The sequence below is a fragment of the Hypanus sabinus genome, chromosome 10 (genome assembly GCF_030144855.1).
Source record: "Hypanus sabinus isolate sHypSab1 chromosome 10, sHypSab1.hap1, whole genome shotgun sequence".
Classification (NCBI taxonomy): Eukaryota; Metazoa; Chordata; class Chondrichthyes; order Myliobatiformes; family Dasyatidae; genus Hypanus; species Hypanus sabinus.
In genome coordinates, this window is record NC_082715.1 from 127581661 (window position 1) to 127600083 (window position 18423).

Sequence of the window (18423 nt, forward strand, 5' to 3'; positions counted from 1 at the left end):
TAACTGATGGTATAACAAAGGTTATTCATTTTGATATCATAGGTAGCTAAATTTTAAAAGCTTTCACAAAATAATAACACAAGGAAATTTGCAGATGCTGGAAATTCAAGCAACGCACACAAAATGCTGGTGGAATGCAGCAGGCCAAGCAGCATCTATAGGAAGAAGCACTGTCGACATTTTGGGCCGAGACCCTTCATCAGGACTTCGTCAAATGCCGTGTCATGATGAAGGGTCTCAGCCCAAAATGTCGACGGTGCTTCTTCCTATAGATGCTGCCTGGCCTGCTGCGTTCCACGAGTATTTTGTGTGTGTTGCTCAAAATATTAACATGTTCGATACTGCATGTTAGCCTTTACCTGTTTGCTTTTATTGTAATTTTGTAATACTTGGGCCTCGCTAAAGCCAACTTTTATTGCCCATCTCTAATTGCCTTTGAGGATTTATTGGTGAGCTCCTGGCTTGAACCTCTTGTGTACCTCTGAAGGTACAGCCACAGTACTATTGAGGAGTGAGTATCAGAGTTTCAATATGGTGATAATGAATAACTGGTGAGGTTTACAAATGGTGTGAGAGTCAGGTGGACTTCCACGTTGGTGTTTCTATGCACCTGTAACCCTCAGAGGTACACATTTGGGAAGTGCTGTCAGAGAAGAATGGGTGAGTAACTGCAGTCCATTTCTCTGAAAGGTTGCACTTCTGGCACTGGACACTTTATTCGGCATCATACTGAAGTATCGTGCTTTATATTTAGTTCTTCAGAGTTGGACCTGTGGATAAAAATTAGGATTGGGAAAAAAAGTGGTGTAAACAAATCAATAAGTGAACTCTATATTACACACATCAGCAGAAAACAAAATTACTCAGGCTTGGTTCGGACAGAAGTTTTGGATAGAAATAGTGTGTTTTGAGTAAGTGGTCTTTATGTGCAGTGGTCTTTTGAATCATTTTGTATAAGTTTATTGAAGGTATAGTATCACATGAGGTTTTGTTACAATGCACTGCTTTCGAAAAAGTCTTGTCTTCTTGAGTCTACTTGCATGATATTTACAATATGATGTTCAAGAACATTAAGACCAGTTTGATTACAATGGATAACCTCAGACTAGAGGTGTTATGGCTAATTATAGTGCACTACTGTCATACTGCAATCAGCTGATTTATTAATTAGTTTGTACATAACTGTAAAATGCTTCTGTTCAAAGTGATAAAAAGTAATTTTGTGTATCATAAAGCTGTTGGTACAAATTTATAAATCCAGATTTTAATTTATCATAGCTTCAGGCAAACTTTGTTATCTTTGATGCCAATACATTTGTATGTCATTTGATATATAAGGAATAATATGCAATACAGTTTCCCTAAACTACATTGTTAATATTATGTTACTATAATAGACAGTTATTTTTAATCCATGCCTTAGTAATTCAGATAAGGAACTTCATCTTCATCTTATTTTCAGTGCTAAAATGAGACAAATTTTCCAGTAGTAGGTTAATTTTTCAATGTGTTCTACAATCTATGATTCCCATGCAGAAGTGAATCATAGCAAATACCAGAAATAGTTCTAATGCTTCAATTAATATGAGCCTCAAGATTAAGTTTATTTAGATCATCATAAACACGAGGGATTTTAGAGATGCTGGAAACCCAGAACAACACTCACAAAATGCTGGAGGAAGTCAGCAGGTCAGACAGCATCTATTGAAATTAATACACAATCACCATTTCAGGCTGAGACCCTTCTTCAGGATTGGAAATGGAGGAAGATGCCAGAATAAAAACATGGGGAAGGGGAAGGAGGACTAGATAGAAGGTGATAGGTGAAGCCATGGGTGGGTAAGGGAAAGGACAGGAGAAGAAGGAACCTGATAGAAGATAGTTGACCATGGGAGAAAGAGAAGAGGAGGAACACCGGGGTGGGTGATAGGCAGTTGAAGAGAAGAGGTAAGAGGCCAGGGTGGAAAATAGAAGAAAAGGGAAGGGAAATGGATGGGAAAAATTACCAGAAGGAGAAATTGACGTTCATGCCATCAGGTTGGAGGCTACCCAGACAGCTGATGAGGTGTTGTTCCTCCACCCTGAGGGTAGCCTCATCGTGGCCAAAGAGGACTAAAATTGACATGTCAGAACAGGAATGGGGGTAGGAATCAAAAAGGTTAGCCACTTGGGAAATTCCACTTATAGACAGCTGGTGCAGAGGTGCTGGACAAAGCAGACCCCAACTTGTGCAAGGTCTCACCGTTGTAGAGGAGGCTACATCGAGAGTGCTGGATAAAATAGATGACCCCAATAGGTTTGCAGGTGAAGTGTTGCCTCGCCTGAAAGGACTGTTTGGGCCCTGAATGGAGGTAGGCAAGAAGGTGAATGGGCAGGTGGAGCATTAGATTATCATGTTTTACTCAAGTGGCAATTGGCAAAGTCAAAATGTTGTGATTTTTTTAACAAATTACCTTTCTGATGTCATGCATTTAGTTAATTTATTTTTGGCCTGTGGAGGCGCTGTTGTATAGCTTTTGAGATTTTATCAAGTTCCTTTCCTTTTGCTTCACTTAATAAGAACTTTTGCCTTGCCTTTTAGTGGCATCAGCCTAGCAAATAGACTGGCAGTTGTTAAAATTTTTGTAATGATAATGGATTAAAGGTCCTTTTTAGCAACTTCCCAGCCAGGGATTTGGCTATTGATGGGTTACCCTAAGTTTTAAAAACATCCCACGCATGATGCTCTTCCTCCAACATCTGCCTCACGCCTTCTCAAACTGATGGTAGATTTGAAATTATGCTGCCATATCACAACTATGCTTTTCCACTCTGACGCCCCCACACCCATCTGAAGATTGATCTTCCCAATGTCAGAAGCAGTGAAGGAAAGGCTTAAGTGTACCAAACCTGTAAAGTCTGTTCTATTGTTCACAATGCCTTGGACATCATTAGCCTGGCATGGGTTGTAACTAGGAAACTGAATATGGTTGGGAAAAGGGCTTAATTTACTCTCTGTAAAGTGAAACAGGCTGAAAGAAGATAAATAATAAAATTGATCATTTTTAGATCTCTGTCCTTGAACACATAGACTTGCAGATTGCTTAATAATCCAGAAGTATTTATTTAGAAAATTAACACTGCCATTAAATATTTGTATCTTTACACTCATTTTAAGTGGGATTCTCAATTTATACCTGGTCCCAGTTTTACTGGGGGAAAAGGGCAGAGGTTTATTAAAATGGAAACCTCAATCATATCTCTTTCCTAATGATCAAATTTAAATGAATTAACTAATATTTTTGTAGCTTTACATTGAATATTTTTTACAGTTCAAATATATTTTGGAACTTTTCTAATAACTGAAAAGTATAACCTAGTCACTGTTCTATATAAAATGGCAGATACCTACCATTGAACTATTCCACCATCAGAAGGTTTTCATTTCTTTTACCATACCTACCTTTGTCTGGCTCATTTGAAAGCACTGTCCCCAAAGTTAAAAATTCATTCAGACTTGATCATAATATTTGCTGATATGCCATTGGCTACATTGATAATAGATGCTGTTTTTTAGACTGATCACTAAACAAAGGTCTTAATTACTAATCACAATTTCAAAGAATAGTAAGATCCCCTAGTATCCTGGCCAACACTTAATCCTTGAGCCGCATCATTAAAGTAGATTATTTCACCATTACCATTTTGCTCTTTCTTGGATCTCTGTGTTTAAGTTGTCAGATGAAATTACAATATTGACTAAATTTTAATATTCAATGGTTATTTTTTAGGACATCTATAGTTGTGAAAGATGCTGTATAAATACTAATCATTTGCTCAATTATGTGATATTGATTACTACTTTACTGATCTAACTTTATTGATACATCCTCAGAACTTAAGTAATCTTCCCAGTATTTGTCTGCATAAAATAGTACATTAGGGTCCATATGATTGTTGTCTGCCCAACTTCCCCTTTAACTTGGTGTAGTCTTTCATTGATTCTATTATGATTATTATTCTATTATGGATTAATTGAGTATGCCTGCAAGAAGATGAATCTTAGCGTTGCATATGGTGACATCTATGTACTTTGATACCAAATTAACTTTAAACTTGTCCTGCTTCTTTTACATCAGGCTTGCCTTTCAAATCATCCATGAATTTTCGAATGTTTCTAGCAACTCTGATCCATTGTAAATACTGAATCTCAATTAGAAATTCAGTCTCTCCTATTTCATTAATACTATGTTTTCCATCATTTGAATTATGAAAATCTTTCTACTATTACAATTTCACCCATATCTAAATTTTTAAACTATTTCTGTTGTTTGTTTGGGCTGAGGGCCACAAAATTAACTTTGAATATAATTCATAACCTTGATTGCATGTTAATTCATGGTTAGATTCTTGTATTTAGTGTGAAATTTTACAGAATTGTTTCCTGTATAATTCAAGCTAATCATCAAGTTTATCATTACAGCTTCTGGTTTTGAGTAAATCCTAGATTACTTTTATTTCTTTGTGTTGCAGCTTGTATGTTAAACTTGTAGTGTTTTGATCTGTGGAGATATGAATTAATTCCTTTATGATGACTGACTAATTCCTTGGTGCTTGTGCTAACACTGATTAGACTAATCATAATCAAATTAATGACATAATCTGTAGTGCTTTGTTTATGCTGCTCTTTGGTACTTAATTCCCACTACCTTTTATGACTGAACCATGGAAATTTATATCTATTTGATTGTATATAAAAAAGACTTGAACATGGTGTAGTGAAGTCCTTGTTTATTCAGTAAACCTAATCAAGAACATGTAATTGGACAATGGTTTTTTGAAATTATGATAGGTAAATTACATGTTCAGATGCATGGCGCCTGTTGTAAAAATTTGTACTTACAAAGAAACTGTAAATGTGTTGTAAAAACAAATGTTATATATTTTGATAGAATGGTTCACAAAGCATTCATGTACTGTAATTGAAAATAGCACATGGGGGGGGGGAATAATCACTACCCTTTCACCACAAAGCTCTAAATTTAAATCCAGAATTAATATGTAAGTATTAATATACTGAATGATACAGCATGCACAATGTTAACAGGAGTATTAGTCTGTTTTTAATGATATTCTGCCATTTTCTGCAGGGGAAGATGATGACGATGATGAATGTGCTGAGGAGAAACTTCCTTCATGCTTTGATTATGTAATGCACTTTCTGACTGTCTTCTGGAAAGTTCTTTTTGCAATTGTACCTCCTACGGAGTACTGGAACGGCTGGGCCTGCTTTGTGGTGTCCATTATAATGATTGGCATCCTAACTGCTGTTATTGGTGACTTGGCTTCGCATTTTGGCTGTACCATTGGATTGAAGGATTCGGTTACTGCGGTAGTGTTTGTTGCACTGGGGACTTCGGTTCCAGGTAAAAAAACATACTAGATCACCCTAATTTTTATAAAAACTGATAATTGGAATTTTAAGCACTTTCTATAATCCTTTACCATTCTTATAACTGGTTTTTAAGAGTTATACCTGCTAATTTGTGGCTTTTGGCCCCTGACCTTTCTCTACACAAGTATAAATTTAAAGTTAAAGAAATGCAGTTGGAGCTTGAGACTGAAATTGCAATGAGGGTGTTAAAATGCTACTACTTTAAATTTACAATGATGGCAATTCAAAATGAGAAAAATTTATTGAAGTATGCAACTGGTGAGTTTTTCTGTACTATGATCAGTATGCTGCATGGAGCAATTATGTGCTGATTAGGCATGATTTCAAATAACTTGATACAGATGAATATTTTAGAAAATGGTCTAATTGTTTAACACCAAGTAGAAAATCAATGAATGCTATCTATCCTGTTATTGCATCTTTATGACAGAATCTACAGAATATGTATCTGGATTTCTGGAATGATTTCTGGAAGTATGTTGACAAATGTTTGTCTAGACCCTTCTCCGTTTGGAAGTGGAATGTTAAAACTGTAGCAATTAATGCTGTTGACTAGAGATTTTTGTTTTTGCGGTGCTGCTTCACACTTCTATTTCCTGCTTATGTTTTGTGGTTTCTCCCAATTTTTGGTTCTTTGTCCATTCTCTGATAATAATTTGTGGCACAAGCAATTTGGAAACTATTTCAAGTTGTGTCCGAAGAGCACTTAGCAACAGATCAGTTTCTGACCTGAAGTTACAGGCAAGGAATGTAGGACTAGGCAATTGCCTTTTTTCAATATTTTACAGCTTCAATTTTTATTTAAGGTAATCAGTTTCAGTGCTGAAAACTGCATTTAACTGAGCATTTGTAAGGTTGAAGAGCAAGCATCAGATCTTCTGGTTACCATGTAAGAGATGCATCCCTGTTGAAATTCTAAATAGCTTATCTCTATTTTTAATTATACTATATGCCTGCTGCGGATTTCTTTTTGGACAGTAAGACATAGGAGCAGAATTAGGCCTTTCAGCTCATCAAGTTTGCTCCAAGATTCGATCATGGCTAATTGATTTTCTTTCTCAACCCCATTCATTTGCTTTCTCCCCATGGCCTTTAACACCTTTACTAAAGTTCGGTTAAGTTGTTAACTTGTTATTTTTCTTGTGGTTTAACTTTCCTATGGTTGATTATAATTTTATGTAATCACCTATATACATGTAATTGTTCAGTAAAATTACTAGTGATTAGTAGCTTTTGTGTTATCTAGAAGCTGCTGTTTTTTATTGGTGTCACACCACTGGAATGTGGCTATTTAATATGTTAATTAACACTGGAATGTTAATAAATCTGTAAACAGGTTCCCCCCCCCCCCTTGTTTGTTTTATTTTCAGTAGACTAATGTATTTAAATTTATTCCTATTATCAATGAGACCAGGGTGAGAACTACAGATTAGCCTCAGTCTTGTCTGAACTGCAGTATGTAATTAGACGTTAATATAATCCTGGTTCTGGTCTGTGGTTGTTGTAGATTGAATAGTTATGAAGATTACCTGCACTGGCATGAGAAAGGTCACTAGAGGTGAGGTGCAACATTGCAGCAAGGAACATTGGATCAAATGCTGCCTTGTTTAATACTATTCTTCACTGACATTACTTCTGTTGAAATCCCATCATTTAGTATGATTTGTAGCCATCATGGAGTAAGTGTGTAATGGAGATGAATCTGACCAGTCCTTCCTTTTCCAATGTTTGAAAAAGACAATGAGTAGTAGCTGGTACTACTCATGGCTTTTTTTTATTAGTTGGGGTTGAATACCATTCAAGATCTGTTTTGCCACAACAAACTGTTCTGTACAGTTAAAGTGATAACTTTAAGTGATAACAAAATCAGACATGAAGATGGTGATTAACCAATGCCTGTTTTATTAAATAGGTGAAAGCATGATATCCTGGAACGGATATCAGTCAATGAGCCAGGTGTATCCTTGTTCCAAACTATAGTCATGAAGCTTAACAGGTTGCTAAGAATTCAGTCTCAATAATAAGTTTGTTAATCCTTCACTTTTGAAAGACAAATATCAGCACAAGAAATTTTGAGCCAAGCAGGATATGATGAGCTGTATATAAGAAAAATTAGATATGGGATTTATCTTTGAGTTCCTGTATTGTCAGTCTTGAGTGAAATTGACAGGATCTCACCAAAATTGTAGGAAGTAGGTAACTTTGCAGACACCCTCCAGGAAAGAAAATGGTTGAAGGCATAAAGTAATTGTAATCTGCTTGAGGTGCTTGATTGATGAACCATGTAGGTTTCTTTTAAAGGAATGTGTTTAATGCTGTATTTCCATCACTACTACATTTGCTTCCTTCAAAGAGAATTTATTGTAAGTGGTGCTGTGCAGGGATTTGCCTTTTGGGTACCAAAAGTGTTGCTTTTTATCAAAAGTCGTAATGTTTTAATCATAGAAGTTATCTTTGTATTTGAAAGTCGGTGACGTGGTTAAGTTTCTGTCCAATATATATGATTGTAGAAATTGACATGAATGCATAGAATATGATAGGTTGAATTTTCAAAGACAACTATTTGAAAACTTTTTTTATTGCATTTTAAGTAGTTACAAAGTAAAGTATGAAAAAAAATGTATATAACCCTTCCCCCCTCCCCTTAACCCCTCCCCCCTAACTGCCCTATAGAAAAAAAAGAGAAAGAAAGAGAAAAAAAAAGAAAGAGTGCCTGGTTGTTGGTAGATCTCCACATGCTCCATGGAATTCGTAATAACTTTAATATATATATTTATTTCTTTCCCCAAATAACCAATTGTTTCATCTTCAGAGCATCTATATATTTAGACCTGTCTTTTGTAAATAAGGGCTCTAAATTTTCAGAAATGTTTCATATTTATCTCTTAAATTATAAGTAATTTTTTCTAATGGAATACAGCCATAGATTTCTTTCTTCCAAGAGTCTATACTTAAATATGTATCCGATTTCCAAGTAACTGCAATAGCTTTTTTGGCTACTGCCAGTGCAATTTTTATGAATTCTTTCTGATATTTATTTAGTTTGAATTTTGGTTTTATCCCTTCAATACACCTAGTAAGAGTAATATTGGATTATGAGGAAATTGTGTTCCTGTAATTTGTTCCAGTAAAAGTCTTAAATTTGTCCAAAAGGGTTGAATTTTAGAGCAAGACCATGTAGAATGTAAAAAAGTACCAGTTTCCTGGTTACATCAGAAACACTGATCCGATGAATTTGGATTTAATTTATTTATTTTTTGTGGTGTAATATATAATTGATGTAGAAAATTATACTGCACTAATCTTAACCGAACATTTATTGTATTTGTCATACTATCAAGACATAGTCTTGACCAATTTGTTTCTTCAATTTTAATATTCAAATCACTTTCCCATTTTTGTCTTGACTTATGGACTCCTTGTTTAATTGCCTGTTTTTGAATCAAATTATACATACAAGATATAAATTTTTTAATATTTCCTTTTTGAATTAAAATTTCTATTTCATTAGGTTTCAGCAATAACATTGTTTGACCTAATTTTTCTCTTAAATAAGCCCTTAATTGAAAGTAACAAAATAAAGTGTTATTTGATACTTTTTATTTATTCTTTAATTGATCAAATGACATTAATATACTGCCTTCAAAACAATCTCCTATATATCTAATCCCTTTTTGAATCCAATTATATAAAAGTTGATTGTCCATTGTGAAAGGAATAAGTCTATTTTGAATTAAAGGTCTCTTTGCTAATAAAGATTTTTTTGTCTCATCATCAACATTTATCTTATTCCATAAGTCAATCAAATGTTTTAATATAGGAGATTCTTTCTTTTCCCGTATCCATTTAGATTCCCATTTGTATATAAAATCTTCTGGTACATTTTCTCCTATTTTATCTAGTTCTATTCTAATCCATGCCAGTTTATCTTTCTCGAAAAAAGATGCAATAAATCTAAGTTGATTTGCTTTATAATAATTCTTAAAATTTGGAAGTTGTAATCCTCCTAGATCAAATTTCCATGTCAATTTTCCCAACGATATTCTTGACATCTTACCTTTCCAGAGAAATTTCCTCACATATTTGTTTAACTCTTGAAAAAACTTCTGGGGTAATTGCATTGGTAATGATTGAAATAAATATTGTAGTCTAGGGAATATGTTCATTTTTATAGTATTTACTCTACCTACTAATGTTATTGGTAATGCCATCCATTTATCAAGATCTTCCTGAATTTTTTTCAAAAGTGGTGAATAATTTAATTTGTATAAGTTTTTTATGTCATTATCAACTCTTATACCTAAATATTTTATACCATTTGCTGGCCATCTAAATTGAGTTATTAATCGACATTGATTATAATCTCCTTTAGTAAGAGGTAAAATTTCACTTTTATCCCAATTTATTTTATAACCAGATATTTTCCCATATTCTTCTAATCTATAAGATAATTTGCGTAGTGAATGTAATGGATCTGTTAAATAAAGTAGAACAGAGACAACTATTTGACCTGTCACACATGTTGCTTGCTGAAACAGTTATCTCGTTACAAAAGAAAAGGTGATAGAAAAATGAGGTTTAATCATTCCCACTGTCAACGTCACCCAATGTTGAGGGAAATAGAGTGGAAGGAGGACCTTCAAGTCTTCATGGTTGAGTCCTTGAGAATATTCCACTAATACAGAAGATGAATCGGGTGGAAGGTGGTAGATATCAGATTATTGTTCAAGTGGTGAGATATTATAAACTTGGACACTTTTGGAGTAGTTAATCTAGTCTTAATACAGTTGGGGAAAAAGTGTCAATAATTGATGGCCAGTATGACTAGATTAGGTTTACATGAAATAATGAGAATGTTGGTTACCAGATTTTTTGTATATGGATTTTGAGACACTTAATAAGCAACTTCATAATTGATGTTAATAAATGTTATTTTAATTAAAAGAAAATTGGTTAAAAGCAGTGAGAGTGGTGAACACTTTAAGATTAGAGAGATATACAACAGAAATTGCTAGGATGCCATTCTTTTTTTTTCTTCTTCCGCTTTGGTCGCCAACTGTTTGCGAGGAGCTTTTCCGCCAGTCGATTTGCGCGCTGTCTGCTTGGTGCGGGCCATTCTGCTTCAGGAGTGAGAACACAGGCTGAAATACAGGAACAAGATACTACGATGCCATTCTAAGACAACTGCTCTTGAAGTATGTAAATGCCCAAAACTACATAAAACTGTCCACATTAAGGAGGTAGAATCTAGCTGTGGTAATAGTAAGTTATGACAATTTTGTACTAAGATCAGATGAAGTCTCAAGCCCAAGCAGATGTACGACAATTCTGGCAGAATTTACTAGACATTACTTCCAACAAAGCGAAACTCAATAGCGTGAATGGCAGTGATGCTTCAGTGCCTTCTATGCACACTTTGAAAGGGAGAATATAACTACAGCTGTGAAGATCACTGTCTCAGAGGCCAATGTTGGGCTGTCTTCAAAGAGGGTGAACCCTCACAAGATGGATGGAGTAGCTGGTAAGGCTCTGAAAATTTGTGCCAACCAACTGGTGGGAGTATTCAAGGACATTGTCAACCTCTCAATGCTATGGGCGGAAGTTCCCACTTGCTTCAAAATAACAATTATACCAGTGCCTAAGAAGAATAATGTGAGCTGCCTTAATGAATATTGCCCGGTGGCACTCACATCTTCAGTGATGAAATGCTTTGAAAGGTTGGTCATGACTAGACTGAACTGCTGCCTCAGCAAGGACCTGGCTGGATCCATTGCAATTTGCCCATTGCCACAATAGGTCAACGGCAGATGCAATCTCAATAACTCTTTACACAGCTTTAGACCACCTGGACAACACAAACACCTATGTCAGGATGCTCTTCACCAACTGTAGCTCAGCATTTAACACCAGCATTCCCACAATCCTGATTCAGAAGTTACAGAACCTGGGCCTCTGTACCCCCCTCTATAATTGGATCTTCGAATTCCTAACGGAAGAGCACAATCTCTGCGAATTGCTGATGACATCTCGCTGACAAATCGACACTAGTGCATCTCGGGTATGTGCTTAGTGCACTGCTCTACTCTCACTGTACCCATGATTGTGTGGCTAGGCATAGCTCAAATACCACCTATAAATTTGCTGATGATACAATCATTGTTCGTAGAATCTCAGATGGAGACAAGAGGACATACAGGAGTGAGATATGCCAACTAATGGAGTGGTGTCACAGCAATAATCTTACACTCACCGTCAATAAGACCAAAGAGCTGATTATGGACTTCAGGAAGGGTAAGATGAAGGAACACATACCAATCCTCATAGAGGGATCAGAAGTGGAGACAGTGAGCAGTTTTGAGTTTCTGGGTGTTAAGATCTCTGAAAAGCTAACCTGGTCCCAGTATTTCAGTGCAGTTATAAAGAAGGCAAGATGGCGACTATACTTCATTAAGAGTATGAAAGAATTTGGTATGTCAGCAAATACATTCAAAAATTTCTATCGATGTGCCACAGAGAGCATTCTGACAGACTGCATCACTGTAGGGTATGGGGGGGAGGGGCTGCTGCACAAGACTGAAAGAAGTTGCAGAGGGTTGTAAATTTATTTGGCTCCATCTTGGGTACTAGCCTACAAAGTGCCCAGGACATCTCCAAGGAGCGGTGTCTCAGAAAGGCAATGTCCATTATTAAGGACCTCTCTAGCACCTTAGGGCATGCTCTTTTCTCACTGTTACCATCAGGTACTGATGGAAACTGATTGGAAAGTTGAGCTTACTGGGCCTGAACACCTCCCTCTGCAACTGGATCCTAGACTTCCTGACTGGGAGACCTCAGTCAGTCCGGAAAGGGAGCAGCATCTCTCCAACACCATCACACTGAGCATGAGGGCTCCCCAGGGTTGCGTGCTCAGTCCGCTGCTGTTCACTCTGCTGACCCACGACTGTGCTGCAACACACAGCTCAAACCACATCATCAAGTTCACCGATGACACGACTGTGGTGGGTCTCATCAGCAAGAACGACAAGTCAGCTTACAGAGAGGAGGAGCAGCGGCTAACAGACTGGTGCAGAGCCAACTATCTGTCTCTGAATGTGAACAAAACAAAACAGATGGTCGTTGACTTCAGGAGGGCACAGAGCGACCAGCCCCTGCTGAATATCGACGGCTCCTCGGTAGAGACCGTTAAGAGCACCAAATTTCTTGGTGTTCACCTGGCGGAGAATCTTACCTGGTCCCTGAACACCAGCTCCATAGCAAAGACAGCCCAGCAGCATCTCTACTTTCTGCAAAGGCTGAGGAAAGTCCACCTCCCACCCCCCATCCTCATCACATCCTACAGGGGTTGTATTGAGAGCATCCTGAGCAGCTGCATCACTGCCTGTTTCAGAAATTGCACCATCTTGGATCGCAAGATCCTGCAGTGAATAGTGAGGTCAGCTGAGAAGATCATTGAGGTCTCTCTTCCCGCCATCACAGACATTTACACTACATGCTGCATCCGCAAAGGAAACAACATTATGAAGGGCCCCATGCACCCTCATACAATCTCTTCTCCCTCCTGCTGTCTGGGAAAAGGCTCCGAAGCAATCGGGCTCTTGTGACCAGATTATGTAACAGTTTCTTCCCCCAAGCTATTAGACTCCTCAATACCTGAAGCCTGGACTGACACCTTACTGCCCTATTGTCCTGTTTATTATCTATTGTAATGCCTGCACTGTTTTGTGCACTTTACGCACAAAGTGTAAGTCTGTAGTGTAGTTTTCTCTGTGTTGTTTTTTACGTAGTTCAGTCTAGTTTTTGTGCTGTGTCATCTAACACCATGGTCCTGAAAAACTTTGTCTCATTTTTACTATGTACTGTACCAGCAGTTATGGTCAAAATGACAATAAAAGTGACTTGACTTGACTTGACTTGAGGTAGGAGGTACAGAAGCCTGAAGGCACACACTCAGTGATTCAGGAACAGCTTCTTCTCTGCCATCTGATTCCTAAATGGACATTGAACCCTTGAACACTACCTCACTTTTTTTATATATATATTTTTAATCTAGTCAATATATGCATACTGTAACTGATTTAATTATTTAGTATTAGTATTGCAGTAAAGCTGTATAGTTGAATTTCCTGTAATTTCCTGCACTTAGATCTATATCTGAAAAGCTTATCAGCCAACCCTTAAGGACCCATGGGTACACCACCAGCAGCAGTCTTCTAGCTACTGTGCTATTAATTCGTAATATCAGTGAATCTCAAGGATAATTAAGAATAAGCCCAGGTTTAGAGAGACCAGCCTAGAGAAACTGGTAGATCACATCACTTTCCCCAATGGATCTGTCTTTAGTATGCCCAATGCAGACTTGAGGAACAGCATCTCCTCCTTTGACTAGTGCATAATGGCTCCCATGGCTTAACACTGAGTTTAACAATTGTGGATAAGCTCCATTCTCTTCACATATAGCCGTGCCTTTATTTCAATTTGTAAGGGCTCAATTTGCCTTGATCAATTTGTTTGGTATGGCAGTTTTTAATTACCATGACAGCTTTACTCTATGCTCTCTAATACCCATTCCCTTCATCCTCTTCACCTCTCTTGCCTCTGCTTGAATCACACTTATTTTTCCTATTGCTGAGGAAGGGTCCCTGGTCTGACAATTTGACTCTGCTTCTTTCAATGGCTGTACACTTCCAGCATTCTCAGGCTTTGGTCCCCGTCATGTCTGTCTAAAAATAGCTGGAAGTACTTGGGTCAGGCAACATCCATAGAAAGACAAATAGGAAAGAAAATAGTTTTAGGAAGCAGAGAAGGTGGGAGAGGTGAACGAACGTGTGGAATAAGAATATGAGAGTGAGACAGGTGATCTAATGGTGTGGCTGAGATCAAAAGCTTTTTGTGTGTGCAACATCGTGTCTAATGGTAAGACTATGAAACTGAGTTAAAATGATAGGCATAAATTGAATTTTTTTTTGCCTAAATCAAGTTCTGCAGGCCACAATATTCCCTGACTGAAAAGGATGCTGTTTTTTAAGCTTGAGCTAGGCCTTATTGTAATGGTTCAGGAGGCCACCTGCAGGATAGTGGGAGTGGAAGGAAGAATTAGTGGTAGGCAACCAGAAGATTGTTCCTGTGGGCAGAGTGCAAGTGCTTTGTGACAAAATAACTCAATTTGCATTTGGTTTCACCATTGTAGAGGAGATCAACATGGTGAATACCACATGTAGTACACTAGATTGGAACAAATGCGAGTCAAAGGCTAATTTGCCTGAAAAGACTTGGGTAGTGCAAATGAATTAGCTGAAAGATTAAAGAAGAGTTATCATCACTAAGGATTTTGGTTTGGTTTGAGAGTTGCACAGGAAAATGTCGTAGGTCAAGAAATGGTAGATGGGGATCGCCGAGCAGACCTGGGATCCTTTTGAAAGGGAAGAGATTGGGATCTGTCTGGTACAGGAATCTTGTTTTAAGGGTTTTTTTTATTTTTGATGCGTAGCATCTACTGTTATATTTATCTCTAGGCATTTAAGGCCAATTTTGTTTGGAGCAAAATAATCAAAGCTGCAAGAGAGAATTGGGGTTCATCATGAGTACTATGAAGAATTAATGTTTGACTGTATGGTAACACACACAGAATTAGTAGTAGAGTTAAAAGGTGGGGGGAAGGGAAAACAAGCTGATAGGTGAAACTGGGAAGGGGAGATGTGAAATAGAGAGCTGGGAAGTTGATTGGTGGAAGGTGTACAGGGGGAAGAAGGGGGAATCTAACAGAGGACAGAAGGCCATAGAAGAAAGAAAAGGGGTGAGGAGCACCAGAGGGAGGAGTTAAAGTGGGAGAGGGAGGCAAGGAGTTAAAGTGGGAGAGGGAAAAGAGGATGGGGAAAGGTGAAGGAGGGGTGGGGGGCCATTACTGGAAGTTTGAGAAATTGATGTTCATACCATCAAGTTGGAGGCTACCCAGACAGAATATAAGGTGGTGTTCCTCCAACCTGAGTGTGACCTCATTACAACAGTAGAGGAGGCCGTGGATTGACATATCGGAATAGGAACTGGAAGTGGAAGTGGAATTAAAATAGGTGGCCACTGGGAGATCCAGCTTCTTCTGGTGGAAGGAGCCAAGGTGCTTGGTGAAATGATCTCCCAATCTGTGTCGGATCTCACTGATACACAGGAGGCCACACCGGAAGCTCTAGACACAGTTATTGACCCCAGTAGACTCACAAGTGAAGTATCACCTCACCTGGAAGGATTGTTTGATGCCCTGAATGGTAGTGAAGGGAGAAGGTGCAGGGGAACACTTGTTCCGCTTGCAAGGTTAAGTGCCAGGAGGGAGATTGGTGGGGAGGAGTGAATGGACGTGGGAGTCGCATAGGGAGCAATCCCTGTGGAAAGCAGGAAGTTGGGGAGGGAGAAGGAAAAGTGGTGATGGAATCCTGTTGGAGATGGCGGAAGTTGTGGAGAATTATGTTCTGGATCTGGAGGCTGGTGGGGTGGTAGGAACCATATCCCTGTTAGGGTGGTGAGAAGATAGGGTGAGAGCAGACGTGCATGAAATGGAAGGTTTGTGGTTGAGGGCAGCCTTGATGGTGGAAGAAGGGAAGTCACTATTTTTGAACGAGGAAATCTCCTTCATTGTGGAATAAAAGGCCTCATGCTGAGAGCAGATGTGGTGGAGACTGAGGAATTGAAAGAAGGGGATGGTGTTTTTACAAGTAACAGTAGGAAGAGGTATAGTCCAGGTATCTGTAAGAGTCCTTGGGTTTATAATAGACATAAATGGATAAGCAATCTCCAGAGATGGAGACAGAGATTCAGACAAGGGAAGGATGTGTTGGAAACAGGCCAGGGGAAATTTGAGGGCAGAGTGTAAGTTGGAGGCAAAGTTGATGAAGTCGACAAACTCCACATGGGTGCAGGAAGCAGCACCAAAGCAGTCATCGATGTAGGAGAAGTGGGGGATGGCCAGCAGTAGGCTTGGAACAGACTGTTCCATGTATCCAACAAAAAGGCAGGCATAGCTGGGATCAATGCGAGTGCCCACGGCTACACTGCATGGTCTTGTGTAGCAGTCTGAATATGAATAGATGTTTATGATCAACCCTTTTACATAACATTAAGTGGTAAGATGCCTAGAAATGGTGCAGAATTGGTTGGATCCACTATGTTTTTCTACTTTCCACAGAAAATGTTGTGGATGCTTTTAAATGACATGGTTTAAAAATACAAGTAAATTATGGTAAATCTTTGTAACTGGCTGGATAGGCCCTAATTTGTGTGCTGTAACTAAATCTGGGAATTATACTTTAGGAAAATTGTCAAAGCCTTGAAGATGTTAAAGACTACATTTAAAAGCATAGCATTAAGAATGTGCTGCTTACAAGTTGAGGTGAGATGAACTGGGTTTGTTTTGGGCAGGAAGTTAATAATAGAAGATTTAATTCTGATTTTTGGGAAGAGTAAAGAAAGGGGCTCCATTATCGGTGACAAAGATTGGTTACCAGAAGATACATTTTAAGTAACTGTTAGAAAAATGGCAGCAAGATGACAAGACGATAACATAAATTATAGTCTGAATGGATAGTGATAGCAGATTCAATAATAGTTTTCAAACAGGAATAAGATTAATACACAGGGTAGAAAGAACAGGGAATCAGGACTAATTAGATGTTTAACAGAGCTGAAATAATAAATCTAATGGCCGTCTTCTGTGCTGGATCATTATAATTCATTTTTTCATTCCTCATAGTTATCCTGTACAATGCTCCACCTCTTCCCTTTTGCACCCGATTATTCCTATAGCCCCACTATCCTGTGAAATCAAGTGCAGTGGATTCCTGCTAATTGGGACACTTTGGGACCAGTACGGATTGTCCAATAAACTGGCTGCCCCAATTAGCTGAAGTTTCATGTAAATAGTTTTAAAAGGTATAAAAAATGAATTACCATTTAACTGAGAAATAAATTATGTATTTAAATGAAATGTAGAGGAATTCATCTAGTGTAGTGCCATGTTCTTTTGATTGACTATAAATGAACAAAATCAGCGCAGATACCTAATGCAGATAATGGACTGTCTTCATACAATGCTATCGCTGATTACGTTCTCCAAATCTTTATTTTCATCAAACAGTTTAAATGATTTTCGACAGCTTCAAATTCTTAGTAGGTCCTAACATGTTGAAGTAGTGAAATCATTTCATTTTCACTCCTGGTTGTTTCTGGCATCTCCAAGCATGAATGCTTGAAACCACAGTGAGCAAAACAGTCTGAATTGTCTTATTGCTTATTTCTTGCCAACTATCAGTAACAAAAATCACTGCCTTTTGAACAAAGCACACAAAACTGATGCAATTTAAAAGTTGTTTGCTCTAAGCATGGTGTAGTGTCTTAACAGCACATAAGTTGAATTTCTCTAGATTTGGATCTCTTGGAATTTTACCAAAATTACAGTAAATGTATCATCAATAATCTCCAATTTACAGATCATGTTAATCAGCAACTGTCACTCAAAGGAAAATAATTTGGACTATATTCAGATACATTTATCAGAAGTTCAAAGTGAAAGATGCATATATTCAAATTATATTTAAATGCTAAGATAAATAATGATTTTCATATGTGTTATAGCACTGGTCATCTTTTCATTTTTGTCTGTGGTATTAGGGAGTTTTTCTTTTGTTATTACTCCCAAACTAAGAAGTTGATGCATTCTGCAATCCAAATTTGTCTGCATTTCCTATTTGAGAAGCAAATATGGAAAATTACTTTGCTACTTCCAGGCAACTTCTTGAAGCAGCACCTGCTCATGTTTATTCTGAAGGCTACAAATACATTTCACTCTGCAGGTGTCCCCAAAATCTGGGTTTCAAAGCTCTTCTAAAGTGTGTATCTCCTGACCCTGCTATTAACAACAACTTGCTCTTTCTGTATCAGCTTCACCTACCTGTTTATGCACTGCACTGCATTGTACCCTAATTTGTACATTAGTTGCCCTTAAC

At 37.8% G+C, this 18423-nt stretch overlaps 1 protein-coding gene across 7 annotated transcripts in view; it reads left to right on the top strand.

Annotated features, from left to right (window-relative positions):
- The window catches only part of LOC132401089 (sodium/calcium exchanger 1-like), a 221675-nt gene that overhangs the window by 186684 nt on the left and 16568 nt on the right, over positions 1–18423 (top strand). For all 7 annotated transcript variants that reach the window (XM_059982910.1, XM_059982907.1, XM_059982911.1 and 4 more), the window contains one exon: positions 5130–5405. In XM_059982910.1, the coding sequence (XP_059838893.1) occupies positions 5130–5405 (276 nt within the window). The remainder of the gene's footprint in view (positions 1–5129; positions 5406–18423) is intronic.